We start from the raw sequence: 13,840 nt of genomic DNA, 5'->3' as shown, positions 1-13,840 counted from the left end.
GCCCTACTCCTGGGGGCTGAGGGAGAGAATCTGATGGACTCCTGGGTCAGGGGACTTCCTGGTGCCATCACCAGAGGCCAGCAGGGCAGGGTCACAGGAGCCGTTCAGGGAGCGGGGTCTGGGAGAAGTGGGGTCATCCCCGGCACAGGAAGGAAGACACGGAATAAATGCTGACAGACCACGGGGCCAGGGCAGAGGCTCCAGGTTGAACCCTTTACTTCTACTCAGGCCCTTTCTGGCAAACCGGCCAAGAACTGGCTGCAGCCTTTTCGGAATCCTGTTTATTTTTCTCAGTTGCTCACAGAAGTGGCCAAGAGGTGCTGGGAAGACCCGAGATGTCCAGCTGCAAAAACTGATTTCTGTCCTCATCTGCAAAATCGAGGTTATGGGAATAGTCGCGTGCAGTCGTGTGCGCGTGTGTGTGGGCTCAGGGGGCAGTTACCGGAGCGGCTGGAGCTGAGAGTTTAGCTGAGGGCTTGGCACCCATGTGGTAGGGACCCTGAGAGGCATATCTTTTCATGTTTTACATCAAACCTTCATGATGTAATCAGGATGGCCGCCCATTGAGTAATTAACAATGTTTCTTTTCTTTTACGCTGACACATAAGATAGTTGCATCTTATAACTAATGGCATCCTAGATTTGGTGAAATATCATTACCTCTTGTGCTGATCTGAGGCAAACCGCAGTATCTCCGGGTAAAAATGTTCCCATCAGTTAAAGGGGGACCATGTCCCTCCTTCGGCCAGCCGCTATGAGGCTAAAATGAGGCCACGTCTGTAGACAGTTTTGACATTTTGCCCACCCCTTCCCTCCTTCCCTCCTGTAGGCACCACTGACAGGCACAGATGGGCTTGGGGCAGACAGAGCGGTCCGGAGCTGGGAACTTGTTTGTTTATCTGTGGAGAGGGAGGCCTCAGCACCGAGGGCCAAGCAAATATTTGCAGTTATGGATTAACTCGAGGTCCAGGCTGTCATGGCGGCAGGAGGGCAACCTTGCAGTTTCTCGGCGGTTCACCCCAGTAAGTCCCCTTCGAGGCAGGTCTGTGAGGGGGGCCGGAGGAAGGTGAGCAGGGCTGAAGGTGGACTCTTCTAGCCAGGGTTTGAGAGGCTGGCTGGAGCTTGGGGTAAAGGAAATCTGGGCTCTGCCACCGGCCAGGCCAAGGCTCTGGCTGGCATTCCTCAGGCTGGGGTGCCATGGCTCCCAGGGGCCTTCCTCCCAGACTTTGAGGGAAGTGGAAGTCGGCTGAGGGCCTCCAGACCCCAGAGCCATCGCCAGAGGCAGCTTGGAGCCCGGAGCCCTCCAGGCTCCCCACCACAGCCTCACCTCTACTTCTAAACCCTTTAAACAAATGTCAGAATCAGCCTCAGAGGGAGTCGGCAAAGTGGGACATGAGGTTAGACGGGGAGGGGGGTGCCGGTGGGGCACCCACTCAGCCTGGGGGGAAGCGGGGGCTCCTAGGTTTCCGGCCAGCAGGGCTACCTCTGTGGCCTTGTGGTGCGCCTGGTGGTTTGCGGCAGGGGTTAAGGTTCCAGGCCTGGAGCCACTCAGGCCTGAGCTCAAGCACTAGCTCTTCCGCTTCCTGGCTGTGGATGTTTAATAAGCGATTTCTCTCCTGTGAGCCTCAATCCCCCCCTCTGTGAAATGGGTGACAACATTAATACCTACCTCTTGGGTGGTGGTGAGCCTTCGCTGAGATAATAGTAGCTCATGCTTACTGAGCATTTGCTATGTGCAAACCTATTCAACAGCTTTATGTAGATTGACTCATTTAATTCTCACAATAACCTTCTGAGGCAGAAATACAGTTTTTCCATCCATTTTACAAATGAGGCAACTGAGGAGCAGTTGGGGATACTGACCTACAATCCTGTCCTGGAGCTGGGATTTGCACCAGGCGCTCTGACTTGGTGGCCTGTCCTCTGAACCATGTACAAATTTCTTGAAAGACACCGTGACTGTCCAATAAATGTCAGTTATTATTCTTAACCTGGCCTTTAGATCAGCAGAGGCGTCACGCCCGAATCCTCACCCAGGGAGGGCAGGAACATTCGGGGTGCACTTGCCCATCACCCTTCTGTGCTGAGTCCTCTTTGATCTTCACCAGGTCACTGCCCCTTCCACTTCCTCTCTTCACCCTGCAGGCTCGGGTCGTGTGACCTTAGCCCCATATAGACAAGGGGACTGAGGCGCCGCATGGGTGTCTGAATAGTGAACAGGGACCCCCCCCCCCCACCCCAGCTTTCGCCCTGGCGATCAGCACACACAGGAGGCCGGTTCATTCAGCTCCCTCCCCAGGGCTGGGGGAGGGGGCAGAGCGGGGTGGGGGTTGGCGGGGCTGCCGGAAGCTCAGAAGTCCTCCTCAGACAGGTGGCAGCAACTTCAGAATGTGGCAGCTTACAAGCCTCGTATTGTTCGTGACCATCTGGGGAATTTCCAGCACACCAGCTCCTCCCGGTAAGGCCACTCTCCCAGCCCCCTCCTCGGGACCCTCGGGGTCTTCACACCTTTCACCATCTCCCCGGAGCCTCAGGGCGAGAGGAGATGAAGGCAGACCTGGGGAAACAGGGATACATGAACTGAGGGGAACACAGCAGCAGGCCGCAGCTCAGGGGCTGAGTGCTGTGCTGATGGCAGGAACCCCCCGGGGGCACGGGGTCCTTCCTCCTACCTGGTCAGAGTCCCCTGGGTCTCCCCACTGCACCGCTCACTCCCTCATCTGCGAGAGCGCCAGGCCCCTCCGCCACGCAGACTGCCCCAGAGCAGCCTGTCCTCCTAAGATGCTCATCTGCTGGCCGCTACCCTGCCCCAAGCCCTGGCCGTGGGGACCTGGGGACCAGGATGTGGAGAGGAGGAGGCCAGGATGCTGGGGGAGGGGGCCTGCGGGACAGATGTGCTGCCTGGTTTCTTAGGCAGCCCTCCCCCCACACCTCCTGCAGCCACCATGGGCTGTTTCTTCCATTTATGCCTCTTCCTGAGCTGCTCGCCCCTCCTCCCCACCCCCAGCCCCGGTTCTCACCTGCCGTCCTCTTGGCTCCTATGTCCAGACTCAGTCAGGCACATCCTCCTTTCCCGAGGATGCCCTTCCTGGCCTTGGCAGCCTCGAGTCTCTCTTGTTCACTCCCCTGCCTTGGTCCCTCCACCCCAGCTGCCCCCCTGCCCACAAGGAAGACGCCCCTCAGAGCCCAGGAGACATCTGATGATGCTCCCTGGGTGGCAGGTCTGCCTTGTCCAGGTGTGCCTGCCCTAGGGGAAGAGCGTGGGAAATGCTCCATTATATTTGCAGTATAATAATAACAACAGCAGCAGCACGTGGCATTTGTCACTGGCTGCTCATTTCTGTGCCAGGCACTGTACTAAGTGTTTTACGTGATTATCTCATCCTCATTTTTTGATGAATAAACTGAAGTTTAGAGAAGTAAAGACATGGGCTCAAGGTCACACGGAGGTCGGGCTGGGTTCGGAGGGAGGGAGGTCTGTAGGCCTCAGTGCACGCACTCTGAATGGTCAAGTGTCCTGTCCTCCGATGGCCGGCCACCTGCTTCGGGAGGAGGAGGAGAGAGGGTCTCAGTATCTGGAATTATAATCCTGAGGGACCCAAGACGAAAACCTCCCCAGGGACTCCCCAGCCGGGCCCCCTCACTGCGGGCCCCACACCAACACGAGCCCCCTGTCCCCCTCCCAGACTCAGTGTTCTCCAGCCACCGGCGTGCCCACCAGGTGCTGCGGATCCGCAAACGCGCCAACACCTTCCTGGAGGAGCTGCGGCCCGGCAGCCTGGAGCGCGAGTGCACAGAGGAGACCTGTGAATTTGAGGAGGCCCGGGAGATTTTCCAAAACATGGAAGACACAGTAAGGCCGCCCGACTGGGTGCAGAGCGCGAGGCTCAGGGCTGGGGCCTGGAGCAGCAGCCGGGGGCCCCTTGGGAGTCCTGGGAAGCGGTGGGCACCAGCCCCTTACCCTCCCAGCTTGCCAGGGGTGCAGCAGTGGAGCGAACGGCCCTACGGGCTTGGCCAGGGCACATGGGACTCCAAGAAACAGAACTCTGCAATGATCTTGAGAAGCGTCTGGGGAAGCCTTAGGCTGGGATTCCCACCCAATCCCACTGGAGGTAGTTCAGTCCCCCTCTCCACCTGCAACTGGCCATCACGGCTTCCCCTCTTCTCTCTCCCTCTGATCAAGAGGCCACCACCCCTGCTTCCACCCTGCACCTGCTGACCAGGTGACCCAAGACTCCCTGATGTCTGGACACACACACTCACTCTGTGGCTTAGATACTCCAGGGGTGAAATCTGACTGTTCAGGGGATCCAAGGAAAGGGTCTGTGTCCTCTCTGGCCCCCAGGGCCCTGTGGTGGTGGCTCTGAGGTGGTAGGATGCACTCGGTAAGGGAGGTGTTCCTGATACAAGGCTCAGACCCCCTCCAGCACCCAGAGCTCACTTTAGCGACTAGGACCTGGGGGTTGTGCCACAACCTGGGTCCCCTTCAAGCTGTCTGTAGGCATGCCCTTCCCACTCAGCTCTCACGGCTGAAGGCAGGGCTCTCGGTGGCTTCCTCTCTTGCCCTCAGCCACCATCTCCACTGCCTCTTTCCCCAAATGGCTTCCTCATCAGATGCCAAGATGATTTCGGCAGGCACAGCCTGGGCACATCACACCCCTCCCGTGCCACCCGCCTCCCCACCGCCCAGGGTCTCCCAAGCCAGCAGGGGGGCTTTCGGCCTGGGCATCAAGCAGTGGACCTCAGGGACTGGTGGTCCCAGCCCAGAAGCAGAAGTGCCACCAGAGAGCTGTTTAGAAAAGCAGACTTTCTGAACCGGCAAAAGCTGTGTCTCACGCACCATGTCCTGCTCCTCACCTAGCTCTGAGGACGTGGCTCAGGGAAAGACCAGACGCCCGGAGGGCTGGAGCTGGAAGCAGGCAGAGCACCCTGTGTGTGTGTGGGGGGGGTGCGGATTGTGGTCCCTTCATTTGCAGAGGCTGCTCGGGTAGCAGCCAGCACCCAGAAGACGCTTCCAGCTGCACGGGCGGGGGCCGGGGGCGGGTTTGGGATGTGGGGTGGAGATTGGCAGACGGGCGGGCGAGGAGCCTGGCCTTTCTCGGGGTGCAGCTGCCCAGAGGCTGGGGTTGGCCCCTCTTTGTGTGGAAGCCCTTCCCTTCCCTGCCCGCTTAGATGCTGCCTGCCGGACCTGGGCCAGCCCGCGGAGGGGCCCTGGGGGCTCCCCATCTACACAGGTGGGCTGAAGGCCCCTGACCCCGCCCCTTCTCTCCGCAGATGGCCTTCTGGTCCAAGTACCACGGTGAGTGCGCTCCAGACCCCTGGCCGCGGTGCCCGTGCCCCTCGAGGTCTCTGGGCCGCTGGGGAGACGGGGACAGGGCCGGCGGACCCCCGTGAGCCCCTCCTTACCCCTCGTCGCAGACGGGGACCAGTGCGCGGCCGCGCCGCCGGCGCACCCGTGCGACAGCCCGTGTTGCGGGCGCGGCACGTGCATCGACGGTCTGGGCGGCTTCCGCTGCGACTGCGCGCAGGGCTGGGAGGGCCGTTTCTGCCTTCAAGGTGAGGGGCGGCGGGCGGCGGGATGGGGAGCGCCCCGGGGCCGGGGGCGGGGCCGGGCGCGCAGAGCGCCGCGCTCCCTCGGCGCCCTCCTGCCGGTCCCCCGCAGAGGCTCGCTTCTCCAACTGCTCGGCGGAGAACGGCGGCTGCGCGCACTATTGCCTGGAGAAGGAGGGCGGGCGCCAGTGCAGCTGCGCGCCCGGCTACCGCCTGGGGGACGACCACCTGCTCTGCGAGCCCAAGGGTGAGCCGCAGATGGGGGACAGCACGGGGCGCCCGGGCGGTGAGCAAGCCACAGGGCCGAGGCCCGGGCGAAGGAGACGGGCCACCCCGACGGAGAGGGAGGGTGCCCCCGGCGGGTGCCCTGCCCGCTCTTGCCCTCGCTTGCCCGCCCTCCTCCAGAGGCCGCTGCTCTCGTTGGGGGCGTCGCCTGGAGCAGGAGCCCAGAGGTAGCGCATCTCCCCAGGCAGGAGCGGATGGGGAGCGCACGCCTCCAGCATCCTCCTCATCTCTCTTGGCGGCTTTATTTCAGCCTTCCTCTCTGGCTTCCCTGAGGAGAGACAGGAACAGTGATTCTGCCTTCATGTCTACTTTCCTTTTTATACATTTAAATTTCTATCAGATTTATATACTTAAACAACAGTCGGAGTTTCACAGCTCTTACCATGATTTCAGCAGGTTGTTCCTCCGTGTGGATCTTCTTGCATTCACTGTGCAGTGCCCTTTTCATGTGGAAATGCGTGTCTTCTATCTCTAGGAACATTTCTTTAGTTATTTCCTTGATGACCTGCCCTGTGCTTTCTCTGTTCTCTCTTTCTGCACCTCCTAATCAGATCTCATTCCCCGGATTGATCTTCTAGTTTTATTATCTCATTATCTCTTCTATTTTCCGTATCTTTGACTTTGTGTTCTTCTTTCAGGGAACTTTCCACAACTTTATATTCCAGTCCTTTTACTGAAAAAAAAAAAAATCCAACTATTCCTTTTAAAGTAATTAGAGACAGGAAGTGGCAAAGAAATGCCTGGTGGACCTGTTGGCTGGTGGGCTTTCCTGTGAGACCATCTGAAGGCCCAGGTCACTGGCAGAACCCCTATTGCCCAGATTCTTAGGTCTTTAGGCCGTTTTCTGAGAGGAATCCAACAAGTTCATGCTTGGGTGGTCCCAGCCTGGCTTCCAGCCCCCTGGGGAGAGTAGGGGGAAGAGGACTGGCATCTTCCCCGTCTGCAGATGTCTGTGTGACTCCCTCTGGTCAGCCTTGCATGTCACTCACTGTTTCCTCTGGCGGTGCCTGGAGACCCCAGGTCTCTGGTTCACCATCTGCGGAGAATACACCTAGGGTCTTCTGCAGGGGTCAGAGAGGAGACTCAAGCCACTGATGAGGGGTCGAGACAGAAGCCTAGGGCTCTAGCCGTTTCTTTGGCAAGCTCTCAACATTCCTGCTGTAGCGCCACCTGCACAGCTTCTTCAGAGACACATGGAGGCTTCCTGGGCGTTTGTGTTGCCAAGCAGCCTGCTCCCAGTGTCTCCTACTACTGGCTGAGGTTTCTCTCGGCTTTCTCAGTCAGCCAAGTCAGTTACCATGCCCCTCTGCCGTCCAGCTTCTGGAATCTTTTTTTTTTTTTTTTTTTTTTTTTTTTTTGCGGTACGCGGGCCTCTCACCGCTGCAGCCTCTCCCGTTGCGGAGCACAGGCTCCGGACGCGCAGGCTCAGCGGCCACGGCTCACGGGCCCAGCCGCTCCGCGGCACGTGGGCTCCTCCCGGACCGGGGCACGAACCCGCGTCCCCTGCATCAGCAGGCAGACTCTCAACCACTGCACCACCAGGGAAGCCCCAGCTTCTGGAATCTTGTCGCTGTTGTTTCATCTCCATTTTCTGTCACCGTGCAATCCCCCTGCTGATGGTTTCCCACTGCTTCTTGCGGGTCTAAGTCTCCCATCCCAGCCTGAATGGCCCTGGCCCACCTCCCAGCCCTCAGTTCTACTCAGTGCTCTCTCCTCCAGGTTGAGGAGCTCACAGCCGTGCTCGGAGCCACTCGGAGGCTCTCTGGGCGTGCCCACCTCCCCACCCCCCGCATAAGGCCTTACCTCTGTTAGGAGCCCGGCAGTATCCCAGCACGAGACCTTACTTGTGCGTCTCAGGTGTTACTCCCAACAGCCCTGGGGTGTCCCAACTCTGAGAACTCTAACGACCTGCCCAAGGGCACACCGCTAGGTAGAGATGCTGCTTGGTCTGACCCTCTCCATTAAGTGGCACTGTTCGTTAACCGACTGACTATCCCGAGGGGCTTTGCAAGTTGATAGAATTGAGTGTCTGAGCATCATTTATCCTACAAGGCAGCGAAGGGGGCTGCTGGTGTGAGGGGGACAGAGAAGGGGGGGGCAGTCTCGGGAGCAGTGCCCAGCAGGTACTCAGCAGCCTCTCCCTGCCTTCAGTGACGTTCCCTTGTGGGAGGCCAGGCAAGCGAATGGAGAAGAAACGCAAGAACTTGAAACGTGACACAGACCAAGTAGACCAAGAAGGCCAATTAGATCCGCGGCTCATCAGTGGGCAGGAGGCCAGATGGGGAGAGAGCCCCTGGCAGGTGAGAGAAGAGAGAGGCAGCGGCTCACCAGCTGGGTCAGGAGTCACAGAGCCCACTTCCTGCTCAGGAGGCACCAATGGGAGGGGAAGTGCAGCCTTTGCTTGGGGGGCAGAGGGGGGGCGGCAGTGCTAAGGGTGGAGGGTTCCAGGGAGAGGTGGTGCTAACCCGATGGGAAAGGAGCAGCCGGGCAGGGTGGGGTGGGCTCCCGGGGCCAAGGGAGAATGTGCAGGAAGGAGAGGTATAACTTTTAAAAAGAGCTGGAAAGAGAATGCTCTGCTGGTGGTATTTGAGGCAGAGGCCTGGCTGAGGGGAGCGGTGTTTTGCGTGGGAAAGGGCTGGGAGGGAGGGTTGACCTCTGAGTACCTCTCCAGCGCCCCCATGGGAACTAACACTTATTTGGTCCCCATCTCTGCCAGGCACTGGGGGGAAGGGATTGTCCAGAGATCAATAAGCAGGGAACTGGCAGGTCTTGGGGAGCTCACAGCCCCCAGGAGGTTCAGGCTCCTAAACACATGGCAACCCAATGGGACCAGAGCTGGCTGGCAGGACAGGGACTGAGGGAACCTGGAGAGGACTCCAAGGCAGCCTGGGGGCCTCAGAGGCTTTTCAAAGGACTCAACGACCAGCCTGAGCCCCGAGGGTGAGAAGAGCTCTCTGGATGCTGCTGAGGATGATTAAAGGAACAGCCCAGGCAAAGGCGGGGAGGTACCCTGGAACAGGCGAACTCCATCCAACATGCAGGAAAGAAAATGCCAAAAAAGTCCATGCCCGCGTGCCTAGGGAACCCAGGGAAGACCTGTTCATGCAGCTAGTGCCCGGGGCTGCACCGAGACCGGGGGCCCTGATGCGGAGCTGTCATAAGGCGTGTGGTGCTGTCACTGCCCAACCCCATTACAGGTGGTCCTGCTGGACTCGAAGAAGAAGCTGGCCTGCGGGGCAGTGCTCGTCCACGTCTCCTGGGTGCTGACAGCGGCCCACTGCTTGGACGACCGCAAGAAGCTCATCGTCAGGCTCGGTGCGGGCTGGAACCAGGCCGGAGGGGTGGCCCAGACAGGCTGGCCGGGTTTGGGGAGCCTGGTCTCCAGGGTGCTTGAGCAAGAAGACACCAGAGCTGCACAGAAGGCATCTGGGGGGAAGAGGCCCGTGGGCTCCCTCGCCGCCACTCCTGTAGTGGCATTTTAGACACACTGGCACCAGGTAGTTTGCACGTAAGGGATTCTCTTCGAATCTGGTGCCCGGGTGCTTACACATGTGTGTTTGCCAGTGAGGAGGTTACACACATACTTGTGTTTTCACTCTCACTATGCGGAGTGGCCGTGTGTGAGGACTTGCAGCATCCTGGGGTGCAGAGGCCCAGAAGGCATCCTCAGGGCCATGCTTCACACAGATTGACAGGAATGGACTGCGCAGAGGGGGCCCTGGCATCTTGGCACAGCAGCCAGCTGCTTCCCTGCAACAGCCCAGGGCTCCCCGAGCCTAGACCCCACTCTCTACCAATTTCTGGGGGGCGGGAGTTCTCTCACTCCAATCTTTATTTTAAAAAAAAGAAGGCAAAGATATGTACTGAGAGTGAATGACCAGATTCACACACCCCGCCCTCACGTCCAGCACAAGCAGAGGCCAGTGGCCTCCGGCGGGGCTGGGCTTGGAGGCAGAGCCCTCACCCCCACCCTTTCCAGGAACCAACAGCCTCGCCTGAGAAGACCTTGTATCTTGTATGTGGTCCAGATCTTTCTTCCCTGGTGAAGCCTGTGTCCAGCTGGCCCTCCTCTCTGGGTCTTTGCTGCTCCTGCCCTGCCCGCATCTTGGCAGGTGTCCCATGTTCTCTTTGCAGCTCTGCTCTGTGTCCCAGGTGTCCAGGGAGCTGCAGGCTTCCCTGCTGACTGCCCACCGCTGGTCACTTCCCAGGCCTCACTGCTCCGTCTATGAGCCAGTCCTGAATCCAGACCAGCGTTCTTGCCCCTTTAGGACTGACACTCACGGGCTATTACCCTTGACAGGGACCAGAGGCACAGCCCTGTGGCCCAAGACAGTGCAGGGCCTATGCGGTGACCACTCCTGCTGTCCCTCTGCGAGGGTCTGCAGGAGCATGGCAGCCACGTTGGCTTCAGGGGGCCCCAGGGGAGGGAGGCTCCCCCAAGCCCACTCTGACAGCCCCTCTGCCCTGCAGGGGAGTATGACCTGCGGCGCTGGGAGAAGTGGGAGTTGGACCTGGACATCAAGGAGGTCTTCGTCCACCCCAACTACACCAAGAGCACCAGCGACAATGACATCGCCCTGCTCCACCTGGCCCGGCCCGCCACTCTCTCGAAGACCATCGTGCCCATCTGCCTCCCAGACAGTGGCCTGTCAGAGCGCGAGCTCACCCAGGTCGGCCAGGAGACGGTGGTGACGGGCTGGGGCTACCGCAGCGAGGCCAAGAGAAACCGCACCTTCGTCCTCAACTTCGTCAAGGTCCCCCTGGTCCCGCACAACGTGTGCGTTCTGGCCATGCAAAACAAGATCTCCGAGAACATGCTGTGCGCCGGCATCCTGGGGGACCCGCGGGATGCCTGTGAGGGCGACAGCGGGGGGCCTATGGTCGTCTCCTTCCATGGCACCTGGTTCCTGGTGGGCCTGGTGAGCTGGGGCGAGGGCTGTGGGCGCCTCAACAACTACGGTGTCTACACCAAAGTCAGCCGTTACCTCGACTGGATCCACGGCTACATCAACGCTAAGGAGGCCCCCCTTGAGAGCCAGGTGCCTTAGCATCTCCCTCACATGTGTCTGGACCCCAGAGGACACCCTTGGATGGGGGCTGGGTTGTTGAATGGCCAAGATGTTGGACATTAAAAAGGGCATGCAGCAAGCACAGTAGCTATGGTTCTGTCTGTCTCTCCGACCCTTTTCTGGGCTGTTCTGGAGGGCAGTAGTTTTGGAGCATCTACTGCACACCCCACACTTTATGAACTGAATCTTATTTACCTTCCACAGCAACTACTCTGTGGGGTAGGGAGCAGCAGACCCAAGGTTTGTGGCGTCTAAAGCCGGTAAAATTGGGGGAAGCTCGCTTTATGAAAAAGAATAAAAAATGGGACTACAAAACTGGGAGAGCCCCTCCCAGGGCTTTGGAAGGGGCCTGTGTGAATCAGGGATCCTGACAGTAAAGCCAGCTCTGAAGGTAGAGACTGCAGCTCATATTATGGGGGAAGAAACTGAGGTTCAGGAAGGTTTGCGTTGTGGAGCCAAAACTCAAACTAGGTTTGACTCCCAAGCCAGGGCCCTTCAGGCCGCCTCCACTCTTCCTGCTGGCTCTGGAGGCCGGCATCGGCCTGTGCGGGGAGCAGCCAGGGACCCAGAGGGGTTGGTTCAGCCCAGAATGAACTCACACTGTAGGTGGAGAAGCTGTTTAAGAACAATGCCACACAATCGTGAATAGTGGTAAGCTGTTGACTCTGTCTTGACCTGGCCTTATAAGCATAACTGAGAGAAATCAGTTAGGATGCACCCGACAAAAGGGGAGAGTGGTGAGACAAAGCCGAGGCAATTAGTCTAAAGTCATTAAATTAGTCTAACTCTCCGTATGACTTGGCAAGTCACTTCTGTTCTCTGGGCATCAGTAAAATGAAAAGATTAGATTGAGAGCAGTGGTTCTCAACCTTCACTGTACTTCTGAATCTCCTGGGGGCTGGGGGTGCGGTTGAGGGCTTTCAAAGACATCTACATCCGGTTTCACGCACAGAGATTCTGGTTTAGTTGATTTAGGGTGGGGAACAAAAATACTGATATTTTTTAAACTCCCCTGGTCATTTTAATATGTGACTAGGGTTGAAAGCCACTGGACAAAAGGAACTTTAAGGACCTTTTCTGCTTGAGTAGGTGCCAAGACGCTCAGGGCCAATGAGGATAAAGAAAGTACAGCACAAATCAGTCAATGGTACAGAAGGCCTTGACTTATGATTACATCCCTCTTGTTGGAACCACAGCTGCTGCTTACACACCAGAGGGGACACCAGGACCCACTGAGTTCTATACGTGCAACACAAGGAAAGAGGCGTGGCTGAGAAGGGGGCTGCAGGATCTGTCTCCTTAGGGCCTGGGAAAGGGTAGGTGGGACTGCTTGGAGGTGGAAGGAAGCCAGGCCTGGGGCTGGAACCATCTGCTGATCAGTGCCTAAGGCCAGTGTCCCTCACACTTGCAGTCGGACATGATGGATTGAAAGAGTGACCGCATGCTGAGGTCTTTGCCCTTGTTAAAGATTCCCCAGGTGAGTCTCCTATCAAGGTGGTTAAATAGCGTGGGAGAGAGAACTTCTGGCATCCCAGCCTGAAGAGATCTGCTGACCTGTTCTTCGGTGAAACTAGTGAAAATTATTAAAACAAACAAAGTCTCTGGAAATGGTCCTAAGAGCGAACAAAACAAGAACAAAAATACAACTTTTAAACCAACATAAGAAAACTTGATCTGTCCACAGAAAGCAAAGAAGGAGAATAAAAGTAAATGAGCAGGGCTTCCCTGGTGGCGCAGTGGTTGAGAGTCCGCCTGCCGATGCAGGGGATACGGGTTCGTGCCCCAGTCCGGGAAGATCCCACATGCCGCGGAGCGGCTGGGCCCGTGAGCCATGGCCGCTGAGCCTGCGCATCCAGAGCCTGTGCTCCGCAACGGGAGAGGCCACAACAGTGAGAGGCCCGCATACCGCAAAAAAAAAAAAAAAAAAAAAAAGTAAATGAGCAGCATGTAAAAATCAATGGTATTTCTACATGTTAACAATGAACATGTGGAAACCAAAATTAAAACCACAATACCACTCCCAATCACTCTAAAGAAAATGAATTACTTAGATATAAATACAACAAACATGTACCAGATCTGTGTGATGACACTTACAAAATGCTAATGAAAGAAATTAAAGAAGACCTAAATACATGGAGAAACAATGGAAGACTCAACACAGTAAAGATGTCAATTTTCCCAAAATTGAGCTATAGGTTTAACACAATTCATAGAAAAATCTCAACTTGATATTTTTGTAAACAAGCTTACTATTTTATATATATATATATAATATATATATTATATATATGAAAAGGCAAAAGACCTTGAGTAGCTAAAACACTTTAGAAAAAGAAGAACAAATTAGGAGAAATCATTCTACCCAGCGTCATGGATTATAATCTAACTACAGTGAACAAGAGTGTGTGGTATTGGTGGAGGGAGAGACACATAGATGAATGGAATGGAATAGAGAATCCAGAAATAGACTCACACAGCCATGACCATCTGATTTTTTTTTACAAAGATGCAAAAGCAATTCGATGGAGGAAGGACACCCTTGTCAACACATGGTGCTGGTACAATGGGGCATGGACAGGCCAAAAAATGAACACAAACATTATACAAAAATTAACTCAATATGGACTTACATATAAAAACTATAAAATGAAACAAGAAGAAAGTACAGTTAATGGAAACTATGGAGTAAGATGGAAATAATAAGGATAAATATAACTGGGTTAAACTTATCAATAAAAAGAAAGAACTTTCAGAATAAAAAATGAACCTGACAATATATTATTTACAGATAGCGTAAAAACAAAAAACACTTAAAGACTGAAAATAATATTAGAAATTCCACATTGATTTGAATGAAAAGAAAGCTAAGATAGTGATTTTAATAACTGATAAAATGGCAATCAAGGAAAAAATATCACAAACAACAAGGATGG

General features: G+C 56.1%; 1 protein-coding gene and 1 long non-coding RNA gene across 4 annotated transcripts; one reads left to right on the top strand and one right to left on the bottom strand.

Annotated features, from left to right (window-relative positions):
• Window positions 1-2,230: 2,230 nt before the first annotated feature.
• LOC136793701 (uncharacterized) lies at window positions 2,231-5,587 on the bottom strand. The gene is made up of 3 exons (XR_010839316.1): window positions 5,407-5,587; window positions 3,021-3,542; window positions 2,231-2,557 (listed from the first exon to the last, which is right to left on the bottom strand). It is a non-coding gene; the product is annotated as an uncharacterized lncRNA (long non-coding RNA).
• Window positions 2,374-10,959, top strand: PROC (protein C, inactivator of coagulation factors Va and VIIIa). 3 transcript variants are annotated; one of them, XM_059052618.2, is made up of 8 exons: window positions 2,374-2,458; window positions 3,687-3,853; window positions 5,275-5,299; window positions 5,419-5,556; window positions 5,663-5,797; window positions 7,987-8,135; window positions 9,033-9,150; window positions 10,306-10,959. In XM_059052618.2, exons 1-8 carry the CDS (start codon window positions 2,389-2,391, stop codon window positions 10,881-10,883), a joined length of 1,380 nt encoding a protein of 459 aa, XP_058908601.2. In that variant the 5' UTR covers window positions 2,374-2,388; the 3' UTR covers window positions 10,884-10,959. The 3 variants fall into 3 exon arrangements, with proteins under 3 accessions (XP_058908601.2, XP_058908602.1, XP_058908603.1); XM_059052619.2 differs by having other exon boundaries at window positions 2,389-2,458; window positions 3,693-3,853; XM_059052620.2 differs by having other exon boundaries at window positions 2,389-2,458; window positions 5,419-5,573; window positions 5,722-5,797.
• Window positions 10,960-13,840: the final 2,881 nt, after the last annotated feature.

This window comes from Kogia breviceps, chromosome 2 (assembly GCF_026419965.1).
Source record: "Kogia breviceps isolate mKogBre1 chromosome 2, mKogBre1 haplotype 1, whole genome shotgun sequence".
In the NCBI taxonomy this organism is placed as follows: domain Eukaryota; kingdom Metazoa; phylum Chordata; class Mammalia; order Artiodactyla; family Physeteridae; genus Kogia; species Kogia breviceps.
Note: the sequence above shows the minus strand (reverse complement) of the source record. Positions and strands in the feature narration are given on the sequence as shown.

Bases quoted from the DNA above. Each gene is read 5' to 3' on its own strand.
- PROC (XM_059052618.2), top strand. From the start codon at position 2,389: ATGTGGCAGCTTACAAGCCTCGTATTGTTCGTGACCATCTGGGGAATT. The intron at 3,854-5,274 runs GTAAGGCCGCCC...TTCTCTCCGCAG, and splicing joins TCCAAAACATGGAAGACACA to ATGGCCTTCTGGTCCAAGTA. The intron at 5,798-7,986 runs GTGAGCCGCAGA...CCCTGCCTTCAG, and splicing joins CCTGCTCTGCGAGCCCAAGG to TGACGTTCCCTTGTGGGAGG.